Source organism: Musca domestica, unplaced genomic scaffold (assembly GCF_030504385.1).
Source record: "Musca domestica strain aabys unplaced genomic scaffold, Musca_domestica.polishedcontigs.V.1.1 95, whole genome shotgun sequence".
NCBI classification, from domain to species: domain Eukaryota; kingdom Metazoa; phylum Arthropoda; class Insecta; order Diptera; family Muscidae; genus Musca; species Musca domestica.
The window spans coordinates 1326211-1353715 of record NW_026712445.1 but is presented as its reverse complement, the minus strand read 5'-3'; the positions used below and the strand labels follow the sequence as shown (position 1 = coordinate 1353715).

General features: G+C 36.3%; 2 protein-coding genes across 2 annotated transcripts; one reads left to right on the top strand and one right to left on the bottom strand.

Annotated features, from left to right (window-relative positions):
• Nucleotides 1-2589: 2589 nt before the first annotated feature.
• On the bottom strand, nt 2590-4125 carry LOC131807060 (uncharacterized). Its single transcript, XM_059132085.1, has 2 exons — nt 3935-4125; nt 2590-3881 (listed from the first exon to the last, which is right to left on the bottom strand). Exons 1-2 carry the CDS (start codon nt 4052-4054, stop codon nt 2652-2654), a joined length of 1350 nt encoding a protein of 449 aa, XP_058988068.1. The 5' UTR covers nt 4055-4125; the 3' UTR covers nt 2590-2651.
• Nucleotides 4126-13750: 9625 nt separating this feature from the next.
• Nucleotides 13751-14652, top strand: LOC105261527 (uncharacterized). Its single transcript, XM_011292377.3, has one exon. It carries the CDS (start codon nt 13763-13765, stop codon nt 14465-14467), a length of 705 nt encoding a protein of 234 aa, XP_011290679.2. The 5' UTR covers nt 13751-13762; the 3' UTR covers nt 14468-14652.
• Nucleotides 14653-27505: the final 12853 nt, after the last annotated feature.

Genomic DNA, 27505 nt, shown 5'->3' with positions numbered 1-27505 from the left:
TTATATATGGGAGCTATATCGAAATCTGAACCGATCTGGATAAAATTTAGCAAAGGTATTTCTGAGCTGCATTTGATATATTTCCCCAAATATTGTTGTTACAGAGTGCATATTACGGCTGCGGAGGACAAAAATAACAAATCGGATGACCAATATTAATGGGAGCTATAGCTATATCTGAACCGATTTCGATCAAATTTGACATACTAGCTTCTAGACTCAATTCGGTCATAAGTGCCAAATTTCATCCAATTTGGGCAAATATTAGACGTTTGGTGCACAATCAAAAGTAAATCGGACGAAGTTATATATGGGAGCTACATCCAAATCTGAACCGACCTCGATCAAATATAGCAAATGTATTTCAGGGCTGTATTTGATATATTTCCCCAAATATTGTTGTTACAGAGTGCATATTACGGCTGCGGAGGACAAAAATAACAAATCGAATGACCAATATGAATGGAAGCTTTAGCTATATCTGAACCGATTTCTATCAAATTTGACATACTTATTTTCAGGCCTAATTTGGTTGTATGTGCAAAATTCCATACTATTCGGGCTGACATTTCACGTTTGGTGCACAATAAAAGGCAAATCGGACGAAGATATATATGGGAGCAATATCTAAATTTTGACCGATTATCTCCAATTTCAGTAGGGTTCGTCATTGGGCCAAACAAATGATTTGTGCAAAATTTCATCTGGATAGGGCAATAAATGCGAACTGTACTTTGGTTACAAAACTACATGGACGGACAGACAGACGGACGGACATGCATAAATCGACTCAGAATGTGATTCTATGCGGATCATCAAAAGGAACTATGGGTCTATCTCGTTTCCTTTTACCTGTTACCAACAAATGCACAAAGACCCTGACCACTTTGTGGTGTAGATAATAAAAACAAGTTAAATGGCAGTATGTTCGGCCGGAAAAGAAAAAACAAATTAAGAAAGCTGAAAGTTCGGTCGGTCCGAACTTTGAATATCCTCCACCATTTGGAATGAATTTAGAAATGTTCAAAAAATAAAATCTTTAAAAAATTCTGTTTAAATTTTAAAAATACCAAATATAGCCGTTTTTTAGGGGTCTATACGACGTGGACCTACATAGGCATTGTTTGTCGTAAGCCATTACCATATTCAAATTCGAAAACTTGAAATAAACGGTGAATAATGTAGCTAAAATCATCAAAATATCGTATACAGGGAGGTATAGTTATGCGAAGACCTGGACCTGCGTAGACAATTTTCTGTCACAGGCTGTAGCATCCATTACGAAGTTCAAATACGATATCTCAAACAATTTCGGTGGATATTGTACCTAAACTCGTCAAAATACCGAATATAGGGAGGTACTGATATATGGGTCTTATACGAAGACCTCTTTCGAACTTCAAATACCAAATTTGAAACAATTCCGGTGAATAATGTCGGTAAAATCATATACCGAATATCAGGAGGCTATACGAAGACGTGGACCTACATGGCCCGTTTTCGAACTTAACCTGCCTACTGGAAAAACAAACATGTGTGCAAAATTTTAGCCTTCTATCTCAATTCGTTCGAAAGATAGCGTGATTACAACAGACAGACAGACGGACATCGCTAAATCGACTTAGAATTTTACGCTGATGAAGAATATATATACTGGGGTCTGACATGAGTATTTCGAGGAGTTACAAACGGAATGACAAAGTTAATATACCCTCCATAGTATGGTGGAGGGTATAAAAATTGGAGAGGTATTTTTCCCGATTTAGGCTACTTTGCCATAATTTTTCTATTTTTAGCTCCACTTCCATAATCTGTTTGGTTTTTCCTGTAATTGTGGAAAAATCGAATTTTTGTCGTCCAGTGTAATCAGGTTTAAATTGTAATTAGAAGACTTGGTAATAATGTCTCCTTATGCTCTGGATGATGCTACAACTCGATGTCCTCTCCTAACCACTGTCCATTGTTTGTGTATCTCAAGACATGGACATGGACATTTGTAATTCAAACACATAATAAAGCAATCATGTTTTATGACATAAACACAAAAAAAATAAAATAAAATAAAAAATAAATAAAATGTAATAAAAAATAAAGACATTTGCTTTGCTTGTCTTCACATCATTCATTTATTTGTTTGACCTTCCATTCATGCTGTCTGTCTGTCATACATTCATTCATCTATCAAACCATACATCCATCCATCCATCGAACCATTCAGCCATCGAAAGCGTCACAATTGTCACATAATTCCAAAATCGCAAATCAAAGAGAGTCCGAAAGAAAACACCATTGCCGTTATTGTTGTGCAGCAGTGTCATCGGGACACAAATGTGCTGTTTGGCCGGATTGCTGGCTGGCTGACTGTTTCGTTGGTTGGTTGGTTATTGTGAAATGAGAGTAGTGGGGGTGGTGTGGGTGAGGCAGAGAGAGAGAGAGAGCAAACATGTTTACCAGATGATGCGAGAAATGTTGTGTCATCTATCAACAGCTGTAGTTTTGGCAAAAGAAAACTTTGCAGTTTTCCCAAGCAAAACACTCATATGTCGATAGAGAGACACACACACACGCATTCACTCGCCGAATCTCTTCTCGTAAACATATCACAAGCAGGTTGAGGGGTGGGTGGCTGAAGGAAGGATAAACAACATTCGCTAATGCACATTTGCTGCCAATTTTGCGTAACGATTGTTTTGATTACGTTGGCTAAAGCTGCTGCGCATGGCGGCATTGCCCACCATGGCTGGCAGACCACGGACATGGAACACATTCTCCTTGCCGTTGGCATTAAAACTTCTCGCGTTGGCATTGTTGCGGCTCCATAACTCGGGAATTTGTGGTCTTTGCAACTCGGACAGAGGCTTACGTTTCACATAGACTTGCCGTTGATTTGGTGAAATGCTATTCGTTCGAACTGTTTCCCGTTTAATTACCACGGGATTTGTGTAACGTTGCCTTTTAAGGGATTCCCGGTAGGGGAGTTGGCAAGGCAGGGGTGGGTGTTGCTCCGGCTGTTCATTTGAGGATAGTTTCTCCTGCAATGCCAGTTGAAGGTGTTTACATTGCTGTTGCAAAACTCGATTGGCAAAATTTTGTTCATTACGACAATGCGAAAGCTGGGGAGTTGGCGGATAATCCCATACCATGGAAGGTTTTAGAGGTTTGCCAATGGGATTTTTCTTCGAGAGATTCATGCGTTTGCCGAGAATTTCCTCAATTGCCATTAAATTGTTTTCAACATTGGATTCCATTTGCAGAGGTTTTGGTTTGGTGGATAAACCCTTAAACATGTGGCATGACTTCTTTTTACTGGGCTGGACCAGGGAGGCGAAAACCTTGGGATTTATGGCGGTATTGGATTTTTTAGCTGCTGCACCACCTCCTCCATGGATCATGGTAAAGGATTTCTTCAATTGCCTCAAGGCATGCGAAGAAAGTCTAGATTTGTTATGACCCACAGGGGCGGTAGGTTCCTGCCTTCGAAAAACGCTACGGCTACTGGAACTGCTGGCACTGGAACCAAAACGCCGCTGTTGGTATATCTTATAGGTGGGGGGTTTAAGCAGCTTTTTACTACCCTCTGGCGTTTGATTCGTGAGCAAACGTTTCCTGCTAACCTTCATAATGCTATGCAACAAATGCGACTCATCCACATTTGAGGCCATATACTTCTTCGAACTCGAGCTCAAACGCTTGGCTTTTTGTTGTTGCAATTCCCTCTCGGTTTCCTCCTTGAACATCCTTATGGGAGCTTTATTTTCCATTCGTGCTGAAGCAGCTTTAATTTGTTGCAAGCCATGACGATACTGCTCGGGGATTTGCTCATAGAACTTTTTAATGCAGGTGCTAACAATTTGGTTGGTATTTTTGGACAACAACTGGGGCTACAAAGGGGGAAGATTTGAAATAGAGAATTCTTTATCGAATTTCAACTCACATCAATGTTAATTTTTCTCTTCACAAATTGATTTAAATTCGATGTGGTCATTTCTCTGCGTTCTGTTATATCACCATTCAATTTATGTAGGATCGTCCTGCCTTTAAAATTTGGATTCATAAAAAATTGAAATTTTTCAAAATATTCTGATATTTTGACAACAAGTTTGAAATATCTTTTCAACCAACGAAGTCGCAATGAGGTGGGTGAAATAATTTTGGGAAATTATTTGTAGAAATTTTTATACGACAACATAATTTTGCCATTCCGTCGGAAAAAATGCCAAATTATTTAGATGTCAAGGTGAGGGTACATAAGCAGCTAGAAGTCTTCGCACTGCATATTTTGTGACATATCATAAATGGATTATAGAGCCGCACTGGAATCGTGCCGTCGTTTCCCCTTATAAAATGATATTAATAAGCCTAGCCATGATGCCAAGCTGTTTTGTACCCCCACCTTCAGTCTGCGACAAAAGTCCTTTTAGAGCCTTTCAACGCCCTGACGAAACGGCTGAAACAAGAATCTTGAAATTTTGGGTGAGGTCCGAAGATATCAGATCAAGCTGGGTTTGAGCAACTAGTAGAGCTAGAACTTGTAAATTTGGAGTGCATGATGGATGTACCCAAGGGTTTTTGGAAATTCGCACTATAAGTGTACGAAAAGTACTAAAATGTACTATATTTGGTACTATTTCGTATCATGTGAACAGAATCAAAATTCAGGTGTAGGGTCGATGTAAGGATGAAGTTTTGGAAATGTGTACTCATGTATACGAAAAATACTATATCGTACCAAATTTAGTACAATTCGAATTTGAAGAAACGAAGGAACAATTCGAAATTTGAAATTAAAATTGCAGCCGAAGAGTAGGAAGGATGTACCAACGGATTTTTGCAAAATCGCACTATAAGTGTACGAAAAGTACTAAGATGTACTATGCTTGGTACCAATTCGAAATTTATAAACGCTTAGAGCTAAAAACTTAAAATTTGGAATGACAATCAAGGTTGAGGAGTAGAGTCGATGTAAGGATGTAGTTTTGGAAGTGTGTACTCACTTATACGAAAAGTACTAAATGGTACTAAATTTGGTAAAATTACGATTAGACTGAACAGATAGATCTGGAATTCTGAATTCTAAAAATGTGATTTCTATTACATTGTGGGGCGAAGGTATGCAGATAGATTTGGGAATTCGTACTTATGTGTACTAAATGGTACTAGATTTGGAACAATTTAAATTTTGGGTGAACCAATAAAGCAGGAATCCTGAAAAATGGAATTAATACTTCTGTTGGATTGAGGTATGTAGGTAGTTTTGGAAATTCGTACATATGTGTACTAAATGGTACTTAATTTGGTACAATTTGTGTTTAGGGGAATCGATAAGGATGGAATTCTGAACTTTGGAATTACTGTGGGAGTGTTGGATTTGGGTTTGTAGGAAGCTTTGGAAATTCGTACTTATGCGTACTAAGTGGTACTAAATTTGGTGCAATTTAAATTTTGGGAGAACCAGGCAGAGTTGAACTCCTGATATTTGGAAATACGATTTCCATAGGATTGTATGATGCAGGTTGTTTGTAATTTTGTGTACTGAATGGTACTAAATTTGGTACAAATCTGAATTGTGGTGAATCGATAGAGCTGGAATTCTGAAATTGGAAATGAGACTGTATGTGATTTCAATGGGACTGTGCGATTGAGATATGGAGGTAGTTTTAAAAACTTGGAGCGTAGGATTGAGGTTTGTAGAACGTTTTGGAAATGCGTAGTTATGTGTATTAAATTTGGTATAATTGGGATATGAGTGAACCGATAGAGCTGGAATCCTGAAATTTGATATTAAGATCACTGTTGCTGTCTGTAGTTAAGATTCGGAGGTGTTTTGTAAAAATGCGTCCTATATTTCTGCGAAAAGTACTAAGTTGTAGTAAATTGGGTATTAGACGAAGGAAAAGGGCTGGAGTCATCAAATTTGATATTGGGGTTACAGTTGCTGTCTATGTTTGAGATATGGAGGTAGTTTTGGAAATGGTACACATTGTACGGAAAGCACAAAATTGTACTATTTTGGTATTGGATGAAGGGATATAGCAGAAAACCTGAAATTTGATGTGGTTGTCACTGTTGATGTCTGTGGTTGGGAGAAGAAGGTGCCATTGGTTGTTGGGATAAAGATGGAATTCTGAAATTTGATATCGAGGCCACAGTTGGTGCTTAGGGTGGTGAGTGGGAAGGGGTTTTGGACATGTGTAGAATATCTGTGTGAAAAGTATGGTAATGCATTTGCGATTGGGGAACTGCTTTAAAAGCAATCGTCAATATAGGTCTAAGTTTACTAATGGGGAAACTTTCTACAACTAATTTTCGACTGGGAACGTTCCTCAGGTACCTTGAGTAGGAAAATGTTTTGTAGGCAAATGTTTGAGGGAATGTTTTACTTTTCTTCAGAATGGGAAAATATGGACCTATAAGACAGTGGACCAATAATTACACTGGGCCACAAAATAAATTTTTTTAATAATTACGGGGTATTCCAGCAGATTATGAAAGTAGAGCTGCAAAAAAGAAGAATCCGAAAATTTCCAAATGACTGGAAAAGGGCGAACTTTCCCCCTTTTTTTTTGTTACTTTGCGATGCAATCTTTCAAAACGCCGATACAAGTGGTTTCCCTTTTTCGGTTCTAGTTTCATAATCTGCTGGATTTTTTCCCGTAACTATTGAAAACAAGTGAAAAATCAGTAAGTTCGATCGGGCCGAACTTTAAACACCCTCCACTGCTTGGAAAAAATTTGGAAATTTTCAAAAAAAAAAAAAAAAAAAAAGCAGTAAAGAAAGTCCTAAAGTCGGGCGGGGCCGATTTTATGATACCCTACACCGCTTTGCTAATTTAGTTGAGTACCACATTACAATCAAAAGTTTTTATGGGAGAATTCAATCATACACCCTATGACTATAATTATGATTTAAAATTCAAGGGGCAAAATATGCCGAAGCATTTGTATCTTTTAAATTCGGACTTATATTGCCCATTTGGTGCAAAATTAATTTGAAATCAGATAAAGATATATATGGGAGCTATATCCAAATCTGAACCGATCTCGATAAAATTTGGCAAAGACATTTCTGAGCTGTATTTGATATATTTCCCCAAATATTGTTGTTGCAGAGTGCATATTGTGGTGGCGGTGGACAAAAATAACAAATTGGATGAACATTATATATGGGAGCTATAGCTATATCTGAACCGATTTCGATCAAAATTGGCATACATATTTTCACGCCTAATTTGGGTGTATATGCAAAATTCCATACAATTCGGCCTAATATTACACGTTTGGTGCACAATAAAAGGCAAATCGGACGAACATATATATGGGAGCTATATCTAAATTTTGAACGATTATCTCCAATTTAATAGGGTTTGTCCTTGGGCCAAACAAATGTTGTTTGGAAAATTTCATCTCAATCGGATAATAAATGTGACCTGCATTTTGTTCACAAGAATATATGGACAGGCGGACGGATGGACAGACGGACTGACATGCATAAATCAACTCAGAAAGTGATTCTATGCAGATCATCAAAAGGAGCTATGGGTCTATCTCGTTTCCTTTTGCCTGTTACAAACAAATGCACAAAGACATAATACCCTGACCACCCTATAAAAAAGAAATGAAATAAATAACAAGTAAAACAGCTGTAAGTTCGACCGGGCCGAACTTCTCCACAGTTTGAAACGAATTTGGTAATATATAAAAAAAATAAAATACGTTAAAAATTCTGTTCAAATCTTAAAAATACCGAATGTAGTCATTATATTAGAGTCTATACGACGACGAGGACTTGAAAAAATCGGTAAATAATGTAGCTACAATCATAAAATACTGAATATAGGGAACTACCATTATATGGGGGCTATACGAAGACGAGGACCTGCAAACGAAATTTTTAGGCATGGGGTGTCGTACCCATTGCAAACTTCGAATACGAAATTTGCCGTATACCGGGTGGTATCGTTATATGGAGGCTATTTCAAGGAGTCACAAACGGAATGACAAAGCTAATATACCCTCCATAGGATAGTGGAGGGTATAAAAGGAGAATCCGGATATTTCCAAAAGTCTGGGAGAGGGCGAAGTTTCCCTCTCTATTTTTGGTTACTTTCTGATGTAATCGTTTAAAATGCCGTTACACGTGTCTTCTTTCCTTAGCTCTCATTTTATAATCTGCAGGATTTTTCCCGTAGTGTGGCTTCTAAATCTTTTCCCTTTTTTCTCTATATATTCTTTTGTTTTCAAGCGTTTTCTTTATTTTAAATTTCACTTTTATTTTCTTTATTTTTCTTCCCTTTCTCCTATTTATAATTCCTTCAGATCGTCCATTGGTCGCTTGGCCAATGGATGGGAAAATGAAATAATTAAAAATTCTAAATTCCTTTTTCTTGAGCATAAATTGGAAATTTATTTCAACACCTTGAAGGTCGAAATGAGGAAAGGATTAGAAGGTGATTTTTAATACATCCCAACGTGAATGTGAGTGCTGTGTGAGGAAGGGGTGTTCTTTGCTTCATCATTCCATCTTGTCTTAATTCCATTTCCCTAATGAAGTTCAGAGTGATGACATTAAAGTGTGCGAAAGAAACGTTGCCGGAGAGAGATTCTTTGCAATTTTCTCAATTATTCTCTGTCCACTATTTGCTTTTTTTTTTGCTTTTTATTTGCCTTGACTTGAGTTATGGCAAAAGAAGGAAAATAATGTATCACGAAAGAGAAAGGGAGAGAGAGTGTGTGTATGAGTTCTAAGTGTTTATCCTGGTCTTAGGCCCTGCCAGATGTCCATAATCGTTGCAAGTCAAGTGTCTGATTAAATGTTAACACCTAAAAGCCCAGCTGCTGCTGCTGCCGATGCCAATGCCGGCTCTTTGACAAATGATAAATTAATGATGATTTTTCAATGTTGTTGTTGTTGCTGTTGTTGTTATGCTTGTCGTTGTTCCCATTTTCACACTGTTTTGCCTTCGGAAACAAACTCTTTATGGTTGGAGAATTCAAGATACCAAGGCCAAAACAAAAGCACTTGAGGCCAGCAGCGACATGGGTAAAAAGCTTGTGAAGCTAGACTACCCCCCCCCCCCCCCCCCCTGACGGACACCTTCGATTTGTTTGCCATTATCGTTCCGTTCATTCTTTAATGCGATTTACCCTTTCTTCGCCCTCCTTTTTAATGTCTTTTTATGTTGGGATTGTTATTTGCTGTTGTTGTGAATTATTGATGTTGTTGTCAATGTTTCTGTGTTGTGTTCAATGTGGCCTATAGTGTCTTGCTTTAGATGTCGGCTTTGATTTCTATTGGATTTTGAAATAAATATTTTAATATAATTTAACGCCATTTGTGTTGAGAAACTTTTTCAGAGGCGATTAATGAAGTTGAGATGGGATACGATATTACTACGTTTAGGAGTCCCATTTTGAGTGAATAAAGAAAATATTGCTCTTTTACAAAAATGTGGCATAACTTTAATAATGAGTTGCCAATTTATATTTTTCTGCGATTGTTACTTTATCTTCTTATCAAATTGTTATTTAGTTATCTAAAATTATAGCTTTTTACTCGGATTTTGCCAAAAAATCAACAAAAATAGGTTATTGCGTTTATGAAGGACATTACGGCTTCAAATCATTCTTGCACAGAAATTTTGCCTCTCCTTTTAGCCATTGGCACAATTCACATGAGAGTAATTATACCCTCAGCCATATGGCTACAGAGGGTATATATCATTTGATACGGTCAAAACGTGCCTAGTCGAAATAACGGTTTTAGACCCTAGGTCTCTTTGGACCAAATCCGTTTCAGAACATTTGGAGTTGATCTAGCGATGTCCGTCCGTCTGTCTGTCTGTCTGGCTGGCTGGTGCGAACGATAACTCTCGAAGGGAGTATCCGATTTGGTCCAAACTTGGTACATCGCAATATTTTTATCAAACTTAGATCGAGTTCGGAGATGGGCAATATCGGTCCACTCCTTCTGGTACCTCCCCCACAAAATGTCAAAATTTCCAAAGAAAATAATTTATTGCACAGAAAGAGAAAGGATAATCCGATTTTCCTCGAACTTTGTGAATCCAAATATTTTCATCAGTTCTAGTTCAGGTGCGAAAATGAACAATATCGGTCCACTCCATCAGGGACCTCCCCCACAAAGGGTCAAAATTTTGAATAATTACAACTCTTATAAAATATGATGTAAAAGTCCGATAGTCTTCAAATTTCACACATCGCAATAATTTTATTAGCACAAGGTTTGGTGCGCAAATGGAATGTATCAGTCCACTCCTTCTGGTACCTCCCCCACAGAAGGTCGAAATTTCAAAAAATATCTTTTGCACACAAAGAGAAACGATAATCCGATTTTGATCTAACTTTGCAAATCCTAATATTTGTGTCAGTCCTAGGTCAGGTCCTAAAATGGACAGTATCGGTCCACTCCATCAAGTACCTCCCCCAAAAATGGTCAGCATTTTGAATAATTATAACTCTTATAAAATGTGATGTAAGGATCCGAACGTCTTCAAATTTCACGCATTCCAATATTTTTATAAACCCAAGATCTGGTGTTGACATGGAATGTATCGGTCCACTCCTTTCGGTACCTCCCCCACAAAGTGTCGAAATTTTGAATATCCATGAAGCTCATAAAACGCCAAATTAACATCCGATTCCATTTAGACTTGACATATCTCAATATTTCCATCAACACAAGATCTGTTATAAAGGTGGTACCTCCCCCATACAAGGGATCAAGATTTTGAAAAACAAAACACTCAAATAAAGCAAAATAAGCAACCAACTCTCTTCAAATTTCACACATATAAATATTTTTGCCAACACAAGATCTGTTGTGAAGTTGATATATATCTGCGAACCCCTTCCGGTACCTCACCCACAAAGGGTCACAATTTTCAATAATTTTATCTGTCATAACTTTCGAAACAATTGAGCAATTCTTTACTACTTGCTATTCTCAAATATTTCTCTCAATAAGAAGCCTGATATGATTATGAAATTTATCGGAATTTATGATTTCGCATAAAATTGGAAATAAATATCCTTTCTTGTAATTTTGCCCAATATTTCGCTCAATATTTTTTATTTGTATCAGATGAAGTATCAAAATGGAATATTTCGGTAGACCCTATCTGGTACATCACACACATTTTAACATTTTCTAAAAATTATTACATATCTCATATAAAGTGAAGGAGTTAGTCGATATAATCCATACCAGGAACGTCGGAATATTTATATATACGATACGAAATGGACAATATTGGTCCATTCCTTCGGAACCTGCTCCATAGAGGGCCAAACGTTTGAATAATTGTAACACTAGTCAAATATATTTTGATTATTAAATCGAACATAGGCTGAGGGTATATATCTGTCGGCAATACCGACTGATAATTTTTAACTTGTTTTTAATTTTTCTTGAATTAAAGCAAAAAATGTTGGAAATAGCATCAAATTTTAAAATAAGTTTAGATTTCTTCGAATTGGTCACCTTTGACACGAATTATGGCCTTCAAACGGCCAATAAAACCATCACACGTTGCGGTATTTTGGTTCATTCCCGGCGAAGCTCTTGCTTGAGATGATCGACACTTTGGTATTTTTTAGTGTTAACCTTGCTTTCCGAAATTATCCAGACAGAATAGTCCAACGGATTAATATCCGGAGATTTTAGTGGCCATAGTGTGCTGGAAATGAAGCGAGGAACCTTCGTAAACATTTGCGCGTGCTGTGTGGTGAGTCCTGTTGTAATATCCAAGTTCTGCGGCCAACATATTACGTCTTTGTGCATTTGTTTGTAACAGGCAAAAGGAAACGAGATAGACCCATAGTTCCTTTTGATGACCTGCATAGAATCACATTCTGAGTCGATTTATGTATGTCCGTCCGTCCGTCCATCTGTTCATGTATTTTTGTAAACAAGGTACAGTGTGCATTTATTGCCCGATCCAGATGAAAATGTGCACAAATCATTTGTTTGGCCCAAGGACGAACCCTATTGAAATTGGAGATAATCGATAAAAATTTAGATATAGCTCCCATATATATCTTCGTCCGATTTACCTTTTATTGCGCACCAAACATGTAATATCAGCCCGAATAGTATGGAATTTCGCACACACAACCAAATTAGGCCTGCAAATAAGTATGCCATATTTGATCGAAATCGGTTCAGATATAGCTATAGTTCCCATATATATTGTTCATCCGATTTGTTATTTTTATCTTCCGCAGCCGTAATATGCACTCTGTAACAACAATATTTGGGGAAATATATCAAATACAGCTCAGAGAGATCGGTTCAGATTTGGATATAGCTCCCATATATAACTTCGTCCGTTTCACCATTTATTGTGCACCAAACTAATATTTGTCCAAATACGATGGAATTAGGAAATTATGACCGAATTGAGTCTAGAAGCTGGTATGTCAAATTTGGTGAAGATCGGTTCAGATATAGCTATGGCTCCCATATATATTGTTCATCCGATTTGTTATATTTGTTACCCACAGCCGTAATACGCACTCCATAACAACGATATTCAGGGAAATATATCAAATACAGCTCAGAAATATCTTTGCCAAATTTTATCGAGATCGGTTCCGATTTGGATATAACTCCCATATATATCTTTATCCGATTTCAAATAAATTGTGCACCAAATGGGCAATACAATTCCGAATTTAAAAGATACAAATGCTTCGGCATATTTAGTCCTTTGAACTTTAAATTACAATTATAATCATAGCATGTATGATTGAATTCTCCCATAAAAACTTTTAATTGTTATGCGGAGCTCTACTAAATTAGCAAAGTGGTGTAGGGTATCATAAAGTCGGCCTCGCCCGACTTTAAGATTTTCTTTACTGGTTTAATATATCCTAAGGGCACACATTTGTCGGCAACCGGATTGAAATGTTCAGACTTGTTACATTAAAGTCTATTCTACTTAATTTAAGTCTAAATATACTTAACTTCTGATTTCTTTCCACTTCATGTATTAAATCCATCTTCTCAGTCTCTGATAATCAATCACTTCACTCCATAAATATATGTTTGAAAGAAAGACATTGTTTAATGGAGTGTCAGTAATTGCCCAATAATGAATGACACGACTGAACATTCCAACGAATTAGTTGCCCAATTATGTGTAAAGGTGGACGGACCATTAACACGAAATAATTCGTTTGATCATTTGAATTATTTATGCTATTCGTCGGGCTCATAAGGCCAACAAATGAAAGTCAATTAAATCGTAATATCATTATATGCGCTAAACAATATTACTGCTATAATTTCGATACAGTTATGGACCAATTTATAGCACAATAAAGTCAACAGAGTTTTTTTTCGAAAACTAAAATTCCAAAATTTAGTTAAGAATGGGACTGACATCGAATTTTGGAAATTCCAAGGGAATGTGTAGCACCTAAAATATGGAGATTTTGATTCAAAATTGTGTTCAATCATTGCTACATTTTTGCCCATAACTGTTTTGGGGAGTCGAATTACAATGCCCATTGCCTTGTTTAAATCAAAATAATGTGAGACAGTGTCTTTTTAACAATAACTGAATTATGATAAACAACAGATACTTTTCTCCGAACTACAAAACCAAATCAATCTAAACAAACATCTCCCCCTTTTACGATACGATATTTACTCTAAACAATTGTCTCAGGAATTTCAATTGAAACTTTGAAGAAATTGATCTTTGTCTCAGTTTCATTTGAGCTTTCTTTGGCTTTAGACATGAGTTTGTTGGAGAGAAGTAGCAGCAGCAGCAATACCAACGATTATCTGCTAAGTTCTGATGAACTTTTTCTCAAAGAATTGGAAAGTCGCGATGGGATATATTCATTTATATATCATGAACTGGAGACGACAACAACAAGGAACTTAGAAATGACCGAAAATGACAAAAGCCGGGGAAGTTGTTTGCTTGAAACTTCAAATTGCACTGGGAAACAGGATCATCAGCAATTCATTATTTATCAAATTGAAGAAGCGAATACGGAGGACATTTTAACAACACCTGATGGGATTAATATTCCTGAAAATAATATTTCCGAAACTACAGAAAAAACAACAACCAATATATCCACATTTTCCATTAACAATAGTATCTCAACAGAAACCCTTCAACTAAAGCAGACATCTTCGTTGGAGTTGTGGAAAACCTGGTACCCACCATTTGGTTTATCTCCCTGCCGCTTTGCCGGTCAACCACAATTGTTCAGTAAAAATAACAAGGATTTTCGTATACGCCATGCAACACCACGTTTCTCACATATCACCGTGCCGATGGTGCGTAATCGTCGCCACCGCTTGAAGGAAACATCGGAATATAAAAAATTCCCCATTGAAGGTTACACTCCAGATTTGAGGTCGCTGTTTCCCCACGATCCTGATGTTCATGCTCCGTTCACAGGGAAAATTGATGTCAATGAGAAATAGTTTAATTTTTTTCAAGACAAATTAACAACATTTGTTTATTTATTAAAATAGTGGAATAAAATGATATCAGAGATAGAATTTTTTATGAGGAACTAATATATATTAACAAAAAATAAATAAATAAAATAACAAATAAACAAGTAAGTTCGGCCGGGCCGAACTTTGAATACCCTCCACCATTTAGAACGAATTTGGCAATTCTCAAAAACAATAAAATCCGTTAAAAATTCTGTTAAAATCTTAAAAATACCGAATATAGCTGTTACATTAGGGTCTGTACGACGACATGGACCTGCATAGGTAACTTTTGTCATAAGCCAGGCAATATTCAAACTAAACCAAAAAAAAAAAAAAAAATAATAAATCGGTGAATAATGTAGCTAAAATCATTAAAATACCGAATATCGGGAGGTACCGTTATATGCGGGCTATACGAAGACGTGAACCTGCTCGGACAATTTTCTATCATAGGCTGTAGTATCCACTACGAACATCAAATACCAAATTTGAAAGAATTCCGGCGACTAATGTCGCTAAAATCCACAAAGTACCGTATATCGGGAGGAACAGTTATATGGGGGGCTATATGAACTTGCACAGACAATTTTCTGTCATAGGCTGTAGCATTAATTTCAAACTTCAAATACCATATTTGAAACAATTCCGATGAATATTGTCGCAAAAATCATCAAAATACCGAATATCGGGAGGTACCGTTATATGGGGGCTATACCAAAATGTGGACCTATATGGCCCATTTTCAATATCAAAAGACCTGCAGACATTATATACATTTGAGTAAAATTTTATTAATCTACTTCAATTCATTCGGAAGCTAGAGTGATTTCCGCCTCCTTCTGGTATCTACCCACAAAGGGTCAACATTTTGAATACTCATGAAGCTGATAAAAAAAAAGAATCCGATTCCATTCAGACTTGGAACATCTAAATATTTCCATTAACACAATTCGCACATAGGGTACAAGACTTTGATAAAGAAAATGCTATAAGAAAGCTTTTGTAAGAATCGATAATAGATCATACACGGGTGAGACAAAATTATTGTCCACTTTGCAATTAATTTAAATCATTTTAAATGCTACAATGTCTATTTCAATTTTATACAAAACTATAATTCATATATTTTTTTAAAATATACGTACCTGGGATTTCTGTCAAATAAGGCGGGTATTTTCTTGTATTTGCATCTCTAATAGTGTCACATCAAATTAAAACGGAAGCCCGATCAAATGGAGACGGTTGTAAACAAGACATTTCCAAAAAAAAAAAAATGCACTCGACAAAGCCTCCCTTTGGAGTTTGTTTCTCTCTCTCTCTCTATCTCTCTCTGTCATTGTTGTGCTCAGTAAAATATAAAGAGGAAACCTACTCTTCTTTTGCGGAGTATTGGAGCAAAACAACATTGACTCTCCCGTGAGAGTGGTCTGAGAGTGGATAGTGGACAATTATAAACGCACAAAAGAAAAGCGAAACTCCTTGTTAACGTTATTAATATTTTGTCTTAAATTAACTACATTTCAATAATGTTAATTTTTAATATTTATTGTTTTATTTGCAATGAACACATTAAACCGCGTAATAGTAATGCAGTTCTTAGTTAAACACATTGAAATTTAGAATTTTGCGAAGCATAACCACGCGCGAGGTATACAACAACCGATTTGAAGAAGAACACAAAATAAACTGAAGAAAAGCAATGGTCAGAGTTGTCGTGCTAATTTAATTAGAAGAAGATTTTTAGTAAAAGTTTTAGCGAACCTGCTCCTTACTCTTTTTCGATGTTATAGCGACAGTGAATGAAAATTACAGGGATATTTAGGTATTTTTTATGTATATATGGCTAGAGAGGGCATATATCATTTGATACGGTCAAAACGTGCCTAGTCGAAACAACTGTTTTAGACCTAGGTCTCAAGGTATGGTGTGAAAATAAAATTTATCGGTCCACTCCCTCTGGTACCTCCCACACAAAAAGTCGAAATTATCAAAAAATATATTTTCTGCACAGAAGAAATGTACAATTTGAAGACAATCGGTCTCTTACATCACATTTTATAAAAGTTATAATTATTGAAAATGTTGATCCTTTGTGGGAAGGTACTTTAAGGGGTGGACCGATATTGTCCATTTTCGCACCTGACCTAGCAGTGATGGAAGGATTTGCAAAGTTGGAGTAAAATTAGTTTATCCTTTCTATTTCTGAGAAGCAAAATATTTTCTTTGAAAATGTTGCCGTTTTGTGTGGGAGATACCAGAAGGTGTGGGCCGATATTGCCCATCTCCGAACTCGATATAAGTTTGACAATAATATTACGATGTACCAGGTTTGGATCAAATCGAATTCTGCCTTCGAGTGTTATCGTTCGCACCAGCCAACTAGACAGACAGACGGACGGACATCGCTAGATCGACTCCAAATGTCCTGATTTGATTTTAGTCCTAGGATCTAAAACCGTTATTACGATGATGCACGATTTGGCCGTATCAAATGATATATACAATCTTTAGCCATATGACTGAGGGTATAAAAATATTGATTCTTTGTGGGGTAGGTACTTGGTGTAGTAGACAGATATTGTCCATTTTCGCACTTGACCTAGCACTGACATAAACATTGGAATTTGCAAAATTTGAACAAATTATAACGATCCTTTCTGGTTCTATGAGATAAATTATTTTCTGGGAAAATTTTGAACTATTTTGGTTGGAGTACCAGAAGGAGTGAATCGATGTTGCCCATCTCCGAACTTGATGTAAGTTTGATAATAATATATTATGATATACCAATTTTGGACACTCCCTTGAAGATTCTTCCTTCGGAAACTCGGTCCAAGAGTTATTGTGCACACCAACCAGAGAGACATGTAGATGAACACTCCTAGATCGACTCCAAATTTCCTGTAACGGATTTGGTCCAAAGGCACCTAGAGTCTAAAAACTTGATTATTTGTGGGGGAGGTACTTGATGTAGTGGTCCATTTTTGTACTCTCCACCATACTATGGAGGGTATATTAATTTTGTCATTACGTTTGTAACTCCTCGAAATACTCATGTCAGACCCAACAAAGTAATATATTCTTGATCCGCGTAAAATTCTAAGACGATTTGTCTTGCTGTGTCCGAATGTCTTGCTGTGTGTCTGTCCGTCTGTCTGCCTGCCTGTTGTAATCACACTATCTTTCGAACGAATTGAGATAGAAGGCTAAAATGTTGCACACATGTTTATTTTTTCAGTAGGCAGGTTAAGTTTGTAAATGGGCCATGTAGTTCCACGATTTCATATAGCCCTTATATAACGGTACCTGCCGATATTCGGTATTTTGATGATTTTTTGCGACATTTTTCACCGGAATTGTTTCAAATTTGGCATTTGAAGTTCGAAATGGATACTACAGCCTAAGACAGAAAGTTGTCTGTACAGGTCCACGTCTTCATATAGCCCCCATATAACGGTACCTCCCGATATTCGGTATTTTGTTGATTTTAGCGACTTTTTTCACCGGAATTGTTTCAAATTTGGTATTTGAAGTTTGTAATGGGAACTGCAGTCAGAAAATTGTCTATGCAGGTCCAGGCCTTCGTAGAGGCCCCATATATCAATACCTCCCAATATTGGGTATTTTAATGATTTTAGCGACATTATTCACCCGAATTGTTTCAAATTTTCAAATATTTGAAGTTTGCAATATCACAGCCTGTGACAGAAAATTGTCTATGCCGGTCCAGATCTTCGTATAGGCCTGATTTTCGGTATTTTGACGATTTTTGGCATAATACTCACCTAAATTGTTTGAGATGTCGTATTTGAAGATCGTAATGTGTGCTACAGCCTGTGACAGAAAATTTGTTATGCAGGTCCAGGTCTTCGTATAGCTCCGATATAACAGTACCTCCCTATATACGATATTTTAATGATTTTAGCTACATTATTCACCGTTTATTTCAATGACTTATGACAAACAATGCCTATGTAAGCCCACGTCGCATAGACCCCAATATGTTTTTAAGATTTTAACAGAATTTTTATTTATTTTTTTTTTTGGAAAATTTCCAAATTCTTTCCAAATGGTGGAGGGCATTCAAAGTTCGACCCGGCCGAACTTACTGCTTTTTAACTCGTCGCACTTGTTCCAGCACTGACACAAATATTGGGATTTGCAAAGTTTGAACAAAATTTAACGATCCTTTCTTGTTCTACGAAGTAAATTATTTTCTTGTTGCAAAATTGTCAGGCTTAATCCCTTTATTGTTGTTTTTATAAAAACAACGTTTGTTTATTAGTGGAGAACGATGGTGATGTTTACCAGGGGGTAAGGCACTAATAATCAAACGTAGTAAGTTCGGCCGGGTCGAACTTTGAATGCCCTCCACCATTTGGAAAGAATTTGGAAATTTTCCAAAAATTTTGACCTTTTGTGTGAGGTACCGATGTTGCCCATCTCTGGACTCGATCTAAGTTTAATAATAATATATTATGATGTACCAAGTTTGGATACTCCCTTCAAGAGTTATCGTGCACACCAGACAGACTGACACGTGGATGAACAGATCGACTCCAAATGTCCTGAAACTGATTTGGTCCAAAGAGTCACAGGGTTATTTCGACGAGGCACGTTTAGGCCGTATCAAATGATACATACTCTCTGTAGCCATATGGCAGGGTCAACATCCGGTACAATACATATATGATATAAAAAGTCAATATCCCGAAAAATGCCTATAAAATTTTGCAGATTCCATATAAACTTTATAAATTTAGTGTTATCCAGAGAAACTTAATTTTTGCCATAATTATTTAAAGTCAGCAAATTTCAATTTACGCTTCCTTGTTGAGAAATCACTTCTTTTAAGAATTGACGTCAAATTTAGAAATTTCTTTCAAATCCTGATGGTTGCTGCAATTAGAGTTAAACATTAGAATTCCTTAATTGTAAATAAACTGTGGCTGTATGCGTGTGTGTGTGTATATGTGTGTGTGTGTGTGAAGACCACAACTTGTATTGGTGCATTCAATAAATTAAACCAACAACTTGACACTTTGTTTGATTTAAAATGGACTTTAATAAATATGTTAATATCGAATGCATTAAATTTGCTGGGTGGATTTTGTTTAAAGGACACACATTGTTGGCCGGCATCTGGTATCTAGGCAGGGGCGTGGATGGGATTCTAGAGTGAGGGTGGAAGAAGATTAATAAAATATTTCTATTTTTAAAAATAGTTTTCAACTTCGAAAATTCGTCCTAGAAAAACAATTTTTTTTTTGGCGAACTATCAATCGAAAGATTTATATATGTATTATTATCCTTCCGGGAAGGCTGAACTTTGACTGAAACTTTTTTTACACATGTTTATATTAAATAAATAATTCCATACTTTAATTACCACCCCTTTGTTTTGGGGGTGGTACTGAGACAAGTTAACGACTCAGAAAAGCCATCGATTTTCCTTTTGTGTCATCTGTTGATTTTGCCAGGTGATGCGTGTTCTACTGGTTTGCACGTGTTCCTTCTTTTAGTCATTGGGAATAATTTCCAAGTCAACGCCATGGCATTGTCGACAACGGTAATAATGATGACGAAAATTGTTGACCCCCCCCCCCCCCTAGACTTGAATAAATTTATCCCCTTCGAACCGAACGACACAGAGAGAAAACAAATTAATTACATTCTCCGGAATAAGTGAATAATGGAGAGATAGTAACATTTTTATACATTTCCATAGGTGTTATGTCTTCCAAATTAGAAGTATTTATGTGTGTTTTTACAGTGAGAACTGGTTATAATGGCAATGTGTAGCATTGAGGCAAATTAGGAACTATCAATGTGTTTGCGGATATATCTACAAACTCATGTGCCATAAAAGGGTTGGTTTACAAATTATTTATAAAAGGCAGGCAATATTTAAAAAAGTCACAATATTTAATAAATAATGTTCTTGAATAACATTAATTTGAATTTTCAATGTTTTTTTTTCAAAATTTTGAAATGGATCGATATTGTCTACTTTCGCACCTGACCTAGCACTAATGAAAATATTGGGATTTGCAAAGTTGGAGCAAGATCGAATTATTCTTCACTTTCTGTGTAGTAAATTATTTTCTTTGAAAAAGTTGACATTTTGTGTGGGAGGTACCAGAAGGAATGGGAGGTACCAGAAGGAGTATTGCCCATCTCCGAACTCGAACCAAGTTTGACAATAATATTACGATGTACGATGATGGTCGTCATCAACGCCCAGACGAAACGACTGAAGGTAGAATCTTGAAATTTTGGGTGAGGGTCTCTCCACCATAGTATGGAGGGTGTATTAACTTTGTCATTCCATTTGTAACTCCTCGAAATACTCATGTCAGACCAAACAAAGTATATATATTCTTGATCAGCGTAAAATTTTAAGTCGATTTAGCGATGTCCGTCTTTCTGTCTGTCCGACCGTCCGTCCGTCTGTCTGTCTAATGTCATCACGCTATCTTTCGAACGAATTGACATAGAGGGCTAAAATTATGCACACATTTTTATTTTTCCAGTAGGCAGGTTTAGTTCGTAAATGGGCCATGTAGGTCCACGTATTCGCATAGCCCCCATATAAAGGTACCTTCCGATATTCGGTGTTTCGATGAATTTAGCGACATTATTCACCGGAATTGTTTTAAATTTGGTATTTGAAGTTCGCAATGAATACTAAATTCTAAGACAAAAAATTGTTTGTGCAGGTCCACGCCTTCGTATATCCCCCATATAACGGTACCTCCCGATATTTGGTATTTTGATGGCTTTAGCTATATTATTCACCGATTTTTTTCTAAGTTTCGCATTTGAATATTGTATTGGCTTATGACAAGAGTTACCTATGCAGGTCCATGTCGTCGTATTGACCCTAATATAACAGCTACATTCGGTATTTCTAAGATTTTAACAGAATTTTTAACGGATTTTTTGTTTTTGAGAATTGCCAAATTCGTTCCAAATGGTGGAGGGTATTCAAATTTCGGCCCGGCCGAACTTACAGCTTTTTTACTTTTTATACCCTACAACACTATGTGTTTGGGGTATTATAAGTTTGATTGGACCAAAAATCATGTAACACCACGAAATATTGGTTTCCCACATAGGAAAGTATGTATGGATCTTCCAAGCTCGCCGAGCTGAGTCGATTTAGCTATGTATGTCCGTCCGTACGTCTGTCCGTCTGTCCATGTTAATTTGTAATCACTCTACAGGTCGCAATTATGGTCCGATTTTCACGAAATTTAGAATGGAGGTGGGGATATAGCCAGAATAGAACCCTATTTCTTTTGAAGATAATCGCATAATATTTAGGGGTTGAAATGGACCAAAAACTGAAAAAAGTCCTGATTTTGCAGTTGCTCTACAGGTCGCAATTATAGACCAATCGACGTGAAAGTTAGCATGCGGCTAGAGCTTAGGGCAGGGCAGAAGCCTTCCATTAAACCGCGAATATTTTTAATCCCGGCGAAATCACAAATAGACGAACAGGTCAATTCTGACCGTTACGTAGATACCGATAGTAAATATATCGGTTATATATAGCGAAATATATACAATGTGTATATACAAAGGAAGGGGATGTTAGATGGAATGCTTATATCTCAAGAATGGCTGGACCTATTTTGACAAATTTTGTCAATTCAGAATGCCCTCTTGACATAGAAGTATAAAATCTAAAAAAATCGCATAAAAAGGTATCAATAATGATGTTAATATAGATTTTGTAGTATTTTGTGACATTTTTTTATTTTTTCATATTTTTATTTATTTTTATAATATTGAAAACATAAATATTACAAAAAAATATAATATTTTTTCACCTTACAACACAGTTTGTGGTTATTATATACAGATTGCAATTATTGTCCGATCCTCACGAAAATTTTCACAAGGGTAGGGTTAGGCTTAGAAGGGCTAGGCCTATTTTTCAATATATTAGGGGTTGAAATTGACCAACAACTAAAAATGTTCCTGATTTTGCAGCCGTTATAAAGGTCACAATAAAATGCAAAGGACACGAAATCTCACATGAAGTTAGAGTTTAGGACAGCGTGTAGAATGGACCACTACTTTTATGTGAAAAAATACTACCATTACTTACCGGCGATATCCGAAATAAACAAAAGGCGAACATCTGGCTTTTTTATGCTGATTTCATTGACGAATATAGTAGCATATCGTATACAAGCAAATCATATAGATTAGTCTAAATTTGAGATACAGAGGGGCCTATTGCAATTTTTGCATTTGTGATGATCGCAAAATATTTAGGGGTTCAAATGAACCAAAAACAGATTTTTTTTCCAAAATAGATGTGGACGTAGTGTTGTAGGGTATCACATGGTCGGCCCCTCACGATTATAGCCTTTGCTTACTTGTTTGGAGTTATAATTATTCAAAATTTTAACCCTTTGTGGGGAAGGTACTTCATGGAATGGACCGATATTGTCCACTTTTGGCACCTGACCTAGCACTAATGAAAATATTAGGATTCGCAAAGTTGGAGCAAAATCGAATTATCTTTTCACTATTTTCTTTGAAAAAGTTGACATTATGTGTGGGAGGTACCAGAAGGAATGGGAGGCACCAGAAGGAGTATTGCCCATCTCCGAACTCGATCCAAGTTTGACAATATTATTACGATGTACGATGATGGGCGTCATCACCGCCCAGACGGAACGACTGGAGCTAGAATCTTGACATGAGGGTATTCAACGGCCGAACTTACTGCTTTTTTACTTCTTACAACTAATCTTGTGCTGATGGAAATATTCAGATGTTCCAAGTCTAAATTCAATTGTATGTTAATTTCGGGTTTTATGAGCTTAATAGACATTCTAAATTTTGACCCTTTGTGGGGGGAGGTACCAGAAGGAGTAGACTGATATATTCCATCTTCAGACCAGACCTTTGGTTAATAAAAATATTGTGATCTGTGTAATTTGACGGCAGTTTGGTGCTTCACATTTTATAAAATGTTGCCCCTTTTGTGGGGGACATACTTGATATAGTGGACCGATTATGTCCATTTTTGCATCTAACCTAGAACTTTAGGGGTTTCAAAATCTTATTATCGTTTCTCTTTCTGTGCAATAAATATATTATTTAAAAATTTCGATTTTTGTGTGGGTGAAGTACCAGAAGAGTGGACCGATATTGCCGATATCCCCGAACTCGATCTAAGTTTGACAAAAATATTACGATGTACCAGGTTTGGACCAAATCGGATACTCCCTTCGAAAGTAATCGTGCACACCAGCCGGACAGATAGACAGACGGACGAACATCGCCAGATCTACTCCAAATGTCCTGAAACGGATTTTGTCCAAAGAGACCTTATTTCGATGAGGCACGTTTTGAGCGTATCAAATGATATATACCCTCTCTAGCCATATGGTTGAGGGTATAATTACTGTATCCATATTAACAAAAGAGGCAAGTAATTGACTGACTGAATTAAGGATTTGTCAACGCCCAGACAAAACGTCTGAATCTTGAAATTTTGGGTGAGGGTCTCTCTTGGTCCGAAGAGGTCAGATAAGTCTGAATTTTTGGAAATTCGTACTAGAACGGTACGAAAAGTAATTAAAGTTACTAAATATGTTGTTTTTTAGTTGAGTTATGCTGTTTTTGTTTTTGAGGAAACAGTAGAGCTAGAACTCTTAAATTTTGAATGTGGATCGATTGTATGATAGATGTTCCATAGCGTTTTTGGGAATTAGCAATGTACGAAATGTACTAAAATTTACTGCATTTGGTATCATTTCGTATGATGTGAAAGGTTAGTACTAAAGACTTAATATTTGGAATACGAATCAAGGTTGAGGAGTAAAGTCAATTTAAAGAGGTAGTTTCGGAAGTATGTACTCATGTGTACGAAAGTACTAAGCGGAACTAAATTTAGTACAATTTGAATATGGATAACTCAACGGATGGAGCTGGAATCCTGAAATTTGCAATTACCATTACTGGCGGGGTTAGGATTGCGATATGGAGTAAGGTTTCTTGTACTTAAGCGCACGAATAGTACTAAGCGGTACTAAATTGGTACAAATTCGATTGGGGTGAACCGATAGAGCTGGAATGTTGAAATTCAGAAACAAGATTACTATTGCCTTTTAGGACTGTGAAATGTAGGTAGTTGTGGAAATTCTTACTTATGTGTACTGAATTGGGTACAATTTAAATTTTGGGTGAACCAGCAGAATTGAAATCCTAAAATTTGAAAATAAGATTTCTATTGGACTGTATGATGCAGGTAGTTATGAAATTTAGTACTTAAGTGTACTAAATACTTCTAAATTTAGTACAATTTGGATTTAGGTGAACCGATAGAGCTGGAATCCTGGAATTTGGAATTAGGATTGCTGTTGGAGCATAGAATTAGGTTATAAAGAAAGTTTTGAAAAATCGAACTTATGTGTACTAAATGGTACTACATTTGGTACAAATTCGAATTGTGATGAACCGATGGAGCTGAATTCCTGAAATTTGAAATGAGAGTCACAGATGGAGTGCAGGATAGATGCATCAAAGGGTTTTTGGAAATTCGATCTCTAAATTTTGGAAATGTTCTAAAATGTTACTAAAGTTCTAAAATGGTATCATTTGTTATTATGTGATGGATAAAGATAATGAGAATTAAGGTTTGAAAGTAAGTTTGATATATGAAGGTGGTTTTGCATATGTGTACTCAGTGAGGGAACTCTACTAAATTGTACTACATTGGGGACAGTTTGGTTTAGGGTAAACGGATCAAGCAGGAATTTTGCAAATTTGTATTGGGGTCCCTGTTTTGTGGTAGGTTTGTGATACAGAGTTGGTTTTAGGAATGTGTACTACAAGTCCACGAAAAGTACTAAATAGTACTATGTTTGGTACAATTTGGATTTGGGTGAACAGGTGAAATCTTAAATTCGGGTGGTGATTGAAATCTTAAATTCGGCATTGGAGTCGTGTAGCCTGGAAATATGAAGGTGGTTTCCAAAATGTGTACTATAATTGTCCGAAAAGTATTATATTTGGTATTTGGTGAAGGAATAAGGCTGAAATCCTCAAATTTGATATTGAGGTCCCTGTTGGTATCTGGAATCGAGATATTGAAGTTGTTTTGGAAATGTGTTCTATAATTGTTCAAAAAGTACTAAGTCGTACTAAATTTGGTATTGACTGAACGCATAGGGCTGGTATCGTCATATTTGATATTAAGGTCTCTGTTGGCATCAGGAATTGTGATATGGAAGTCGTTTTGGTAATGTATACTATAATTGTACGAAAAGTTGTAAATAGTACTAAAATTGGCGGGATTCCCGAAATTTGATATTGAAGTCTCTGTTGGTATCTGAGGTTGACTTATGGAGATTTTTTTTTTTTGAAAATGTGTTCTTTAACTGTACGAAAAGTACGAAATGGTACTAATTTTGGCATTGGTTGAAGGGATCGAGCTGAAACAGTGAAATTTTATATTGCCATCACTGTTGGTGTCTAGGATTAATATATGGAACGGTTTTGCAAATAAATACTAAAAAGTTATGAAAAATACAAAATATTAACAAATTTGGAATTGAGTGAATGTATTGAGCAGAAATCCCTAAATTTGATTTTGAAGTCTCTGTTGCTATCGGGTGGTGATTTTTCAAAAGATTACTAAAATTATACGGTACTAATTGTGGATAACTCTTGGTGTCAACGGTGAAGAGATGTAAATTATTTTCGATATCCGTACTAAATGTCTATAAATTTGATATTGGTTGAAGTGATGAGCTGAAATTCGGAAATTTAATATTGAGGTCTCTGTTGGTATCTGGAATTGAGATATGGAGGTGTTTTTGGGAATACGCACCTCTACAGTACGAAAAGTACAAAATTTGATATTAAAGTCACTTTTGGTTTCTAAGGCCTAGTTTTGGACTGTAACAATGGATGGGGGTTTTACTAACTTGATTAATATAAAAAAACCTGAAAGTCTGCAAATTTGGGACGATTTATGATTTATATGAAAAAATTGCGCATTTTGGATTCTAAAAAGGCCTAAATGTTGGAATGAACCGAAAATTTTAAGGAGGGCTTTTCGCTGATGAAGTATCGGACACTTACTAGTAATAAGTAATGAAAGATTTGGATACGATTAATTTGGATCTTTTGGTAACAAATTTTTAACATTTTTTTAAAAACGATTTTTATACCCTACAACACTATGTGTTGGGGGTATTATAAGTTTGATTGGGCCAAAAATTATGTAACACCACGAAATATTGATTTCCCACATAGGAAAGTATATATGGATCTTCCTATCTCGCCGAGCTGAGTCGATCTAGCTATGTATGCCCGTCCGTCCGTCTGTCCGTCTGTCCATGTTAATTTGTAATCACTCTACAGGTCGCAATTATGGTCCGATCTTCACGAAATTTAAAATGGAGGTGGGGCTAGGGTCAGAATAGAACCCTATTTCTTTTGGGGCATAATATTTAGGGGTCGAAATGGACCAAATACTGAAAAAATGTCGGATTTTGCAGTAGCTATACAGGTCGCAATTATAGACCAATCGACGAGGAATTTCGCATGTATCTAGAGTTTAGGGCAGGGAAGAAGCCTACCAATTAGGGTGGTCATCGGATAATATTTAGCGGGTAAAATATACCATATCTTTTGTGTTGAAAAAATTAAAAATTTTTCATTAAACCGCGAATATTTTAAATCCCGGCGAAATTACGAAGCCATAACAAGGTTACTTCTGATCTTTACATTGATGTTAACATCCAACAATTCGGATATATTAGCAAAATATGTGCGATATATATGTCTATCAGAGAAGATATGCTTGAAAGATCTCTTATATGTCGAGAACGCCTGAACTGATTTCGACAGTTCTCATTAATTTAGAATGGCCTGTTGGCAGGAAAGAAACAGTGCCTAAAAAAATCGCATAAAAATATCTCTCTAAAGATGAAAATATTGGTTTTGTAAAATTTTCTCATATTTTTTCAATTTTGTCATATTTTTGGC

Coding starts and splice junctions, on each gene's coding strand:
- LOC131807060 (XM_059132085.1), bottom strand. CDS start 4,054: ATGAATCCAAATTTTAAAGGCAGGACGATCCTACATAAATTGAATGGT. Junction 3,882..3,934: donor AGAGAAAAATTAACATTGAT/GTGAGTTGAAAT, acceptor CCCCCTTTGTAG/CCCCAGTTGTTGTCCAAAAA.
- LOC105261527 (XM_011292377.3), top strand. CDS start 13,763: ATGAGTTTGTTGGAGAGAAGTAGCAGCAGCAGCAATACCAACGATTAT.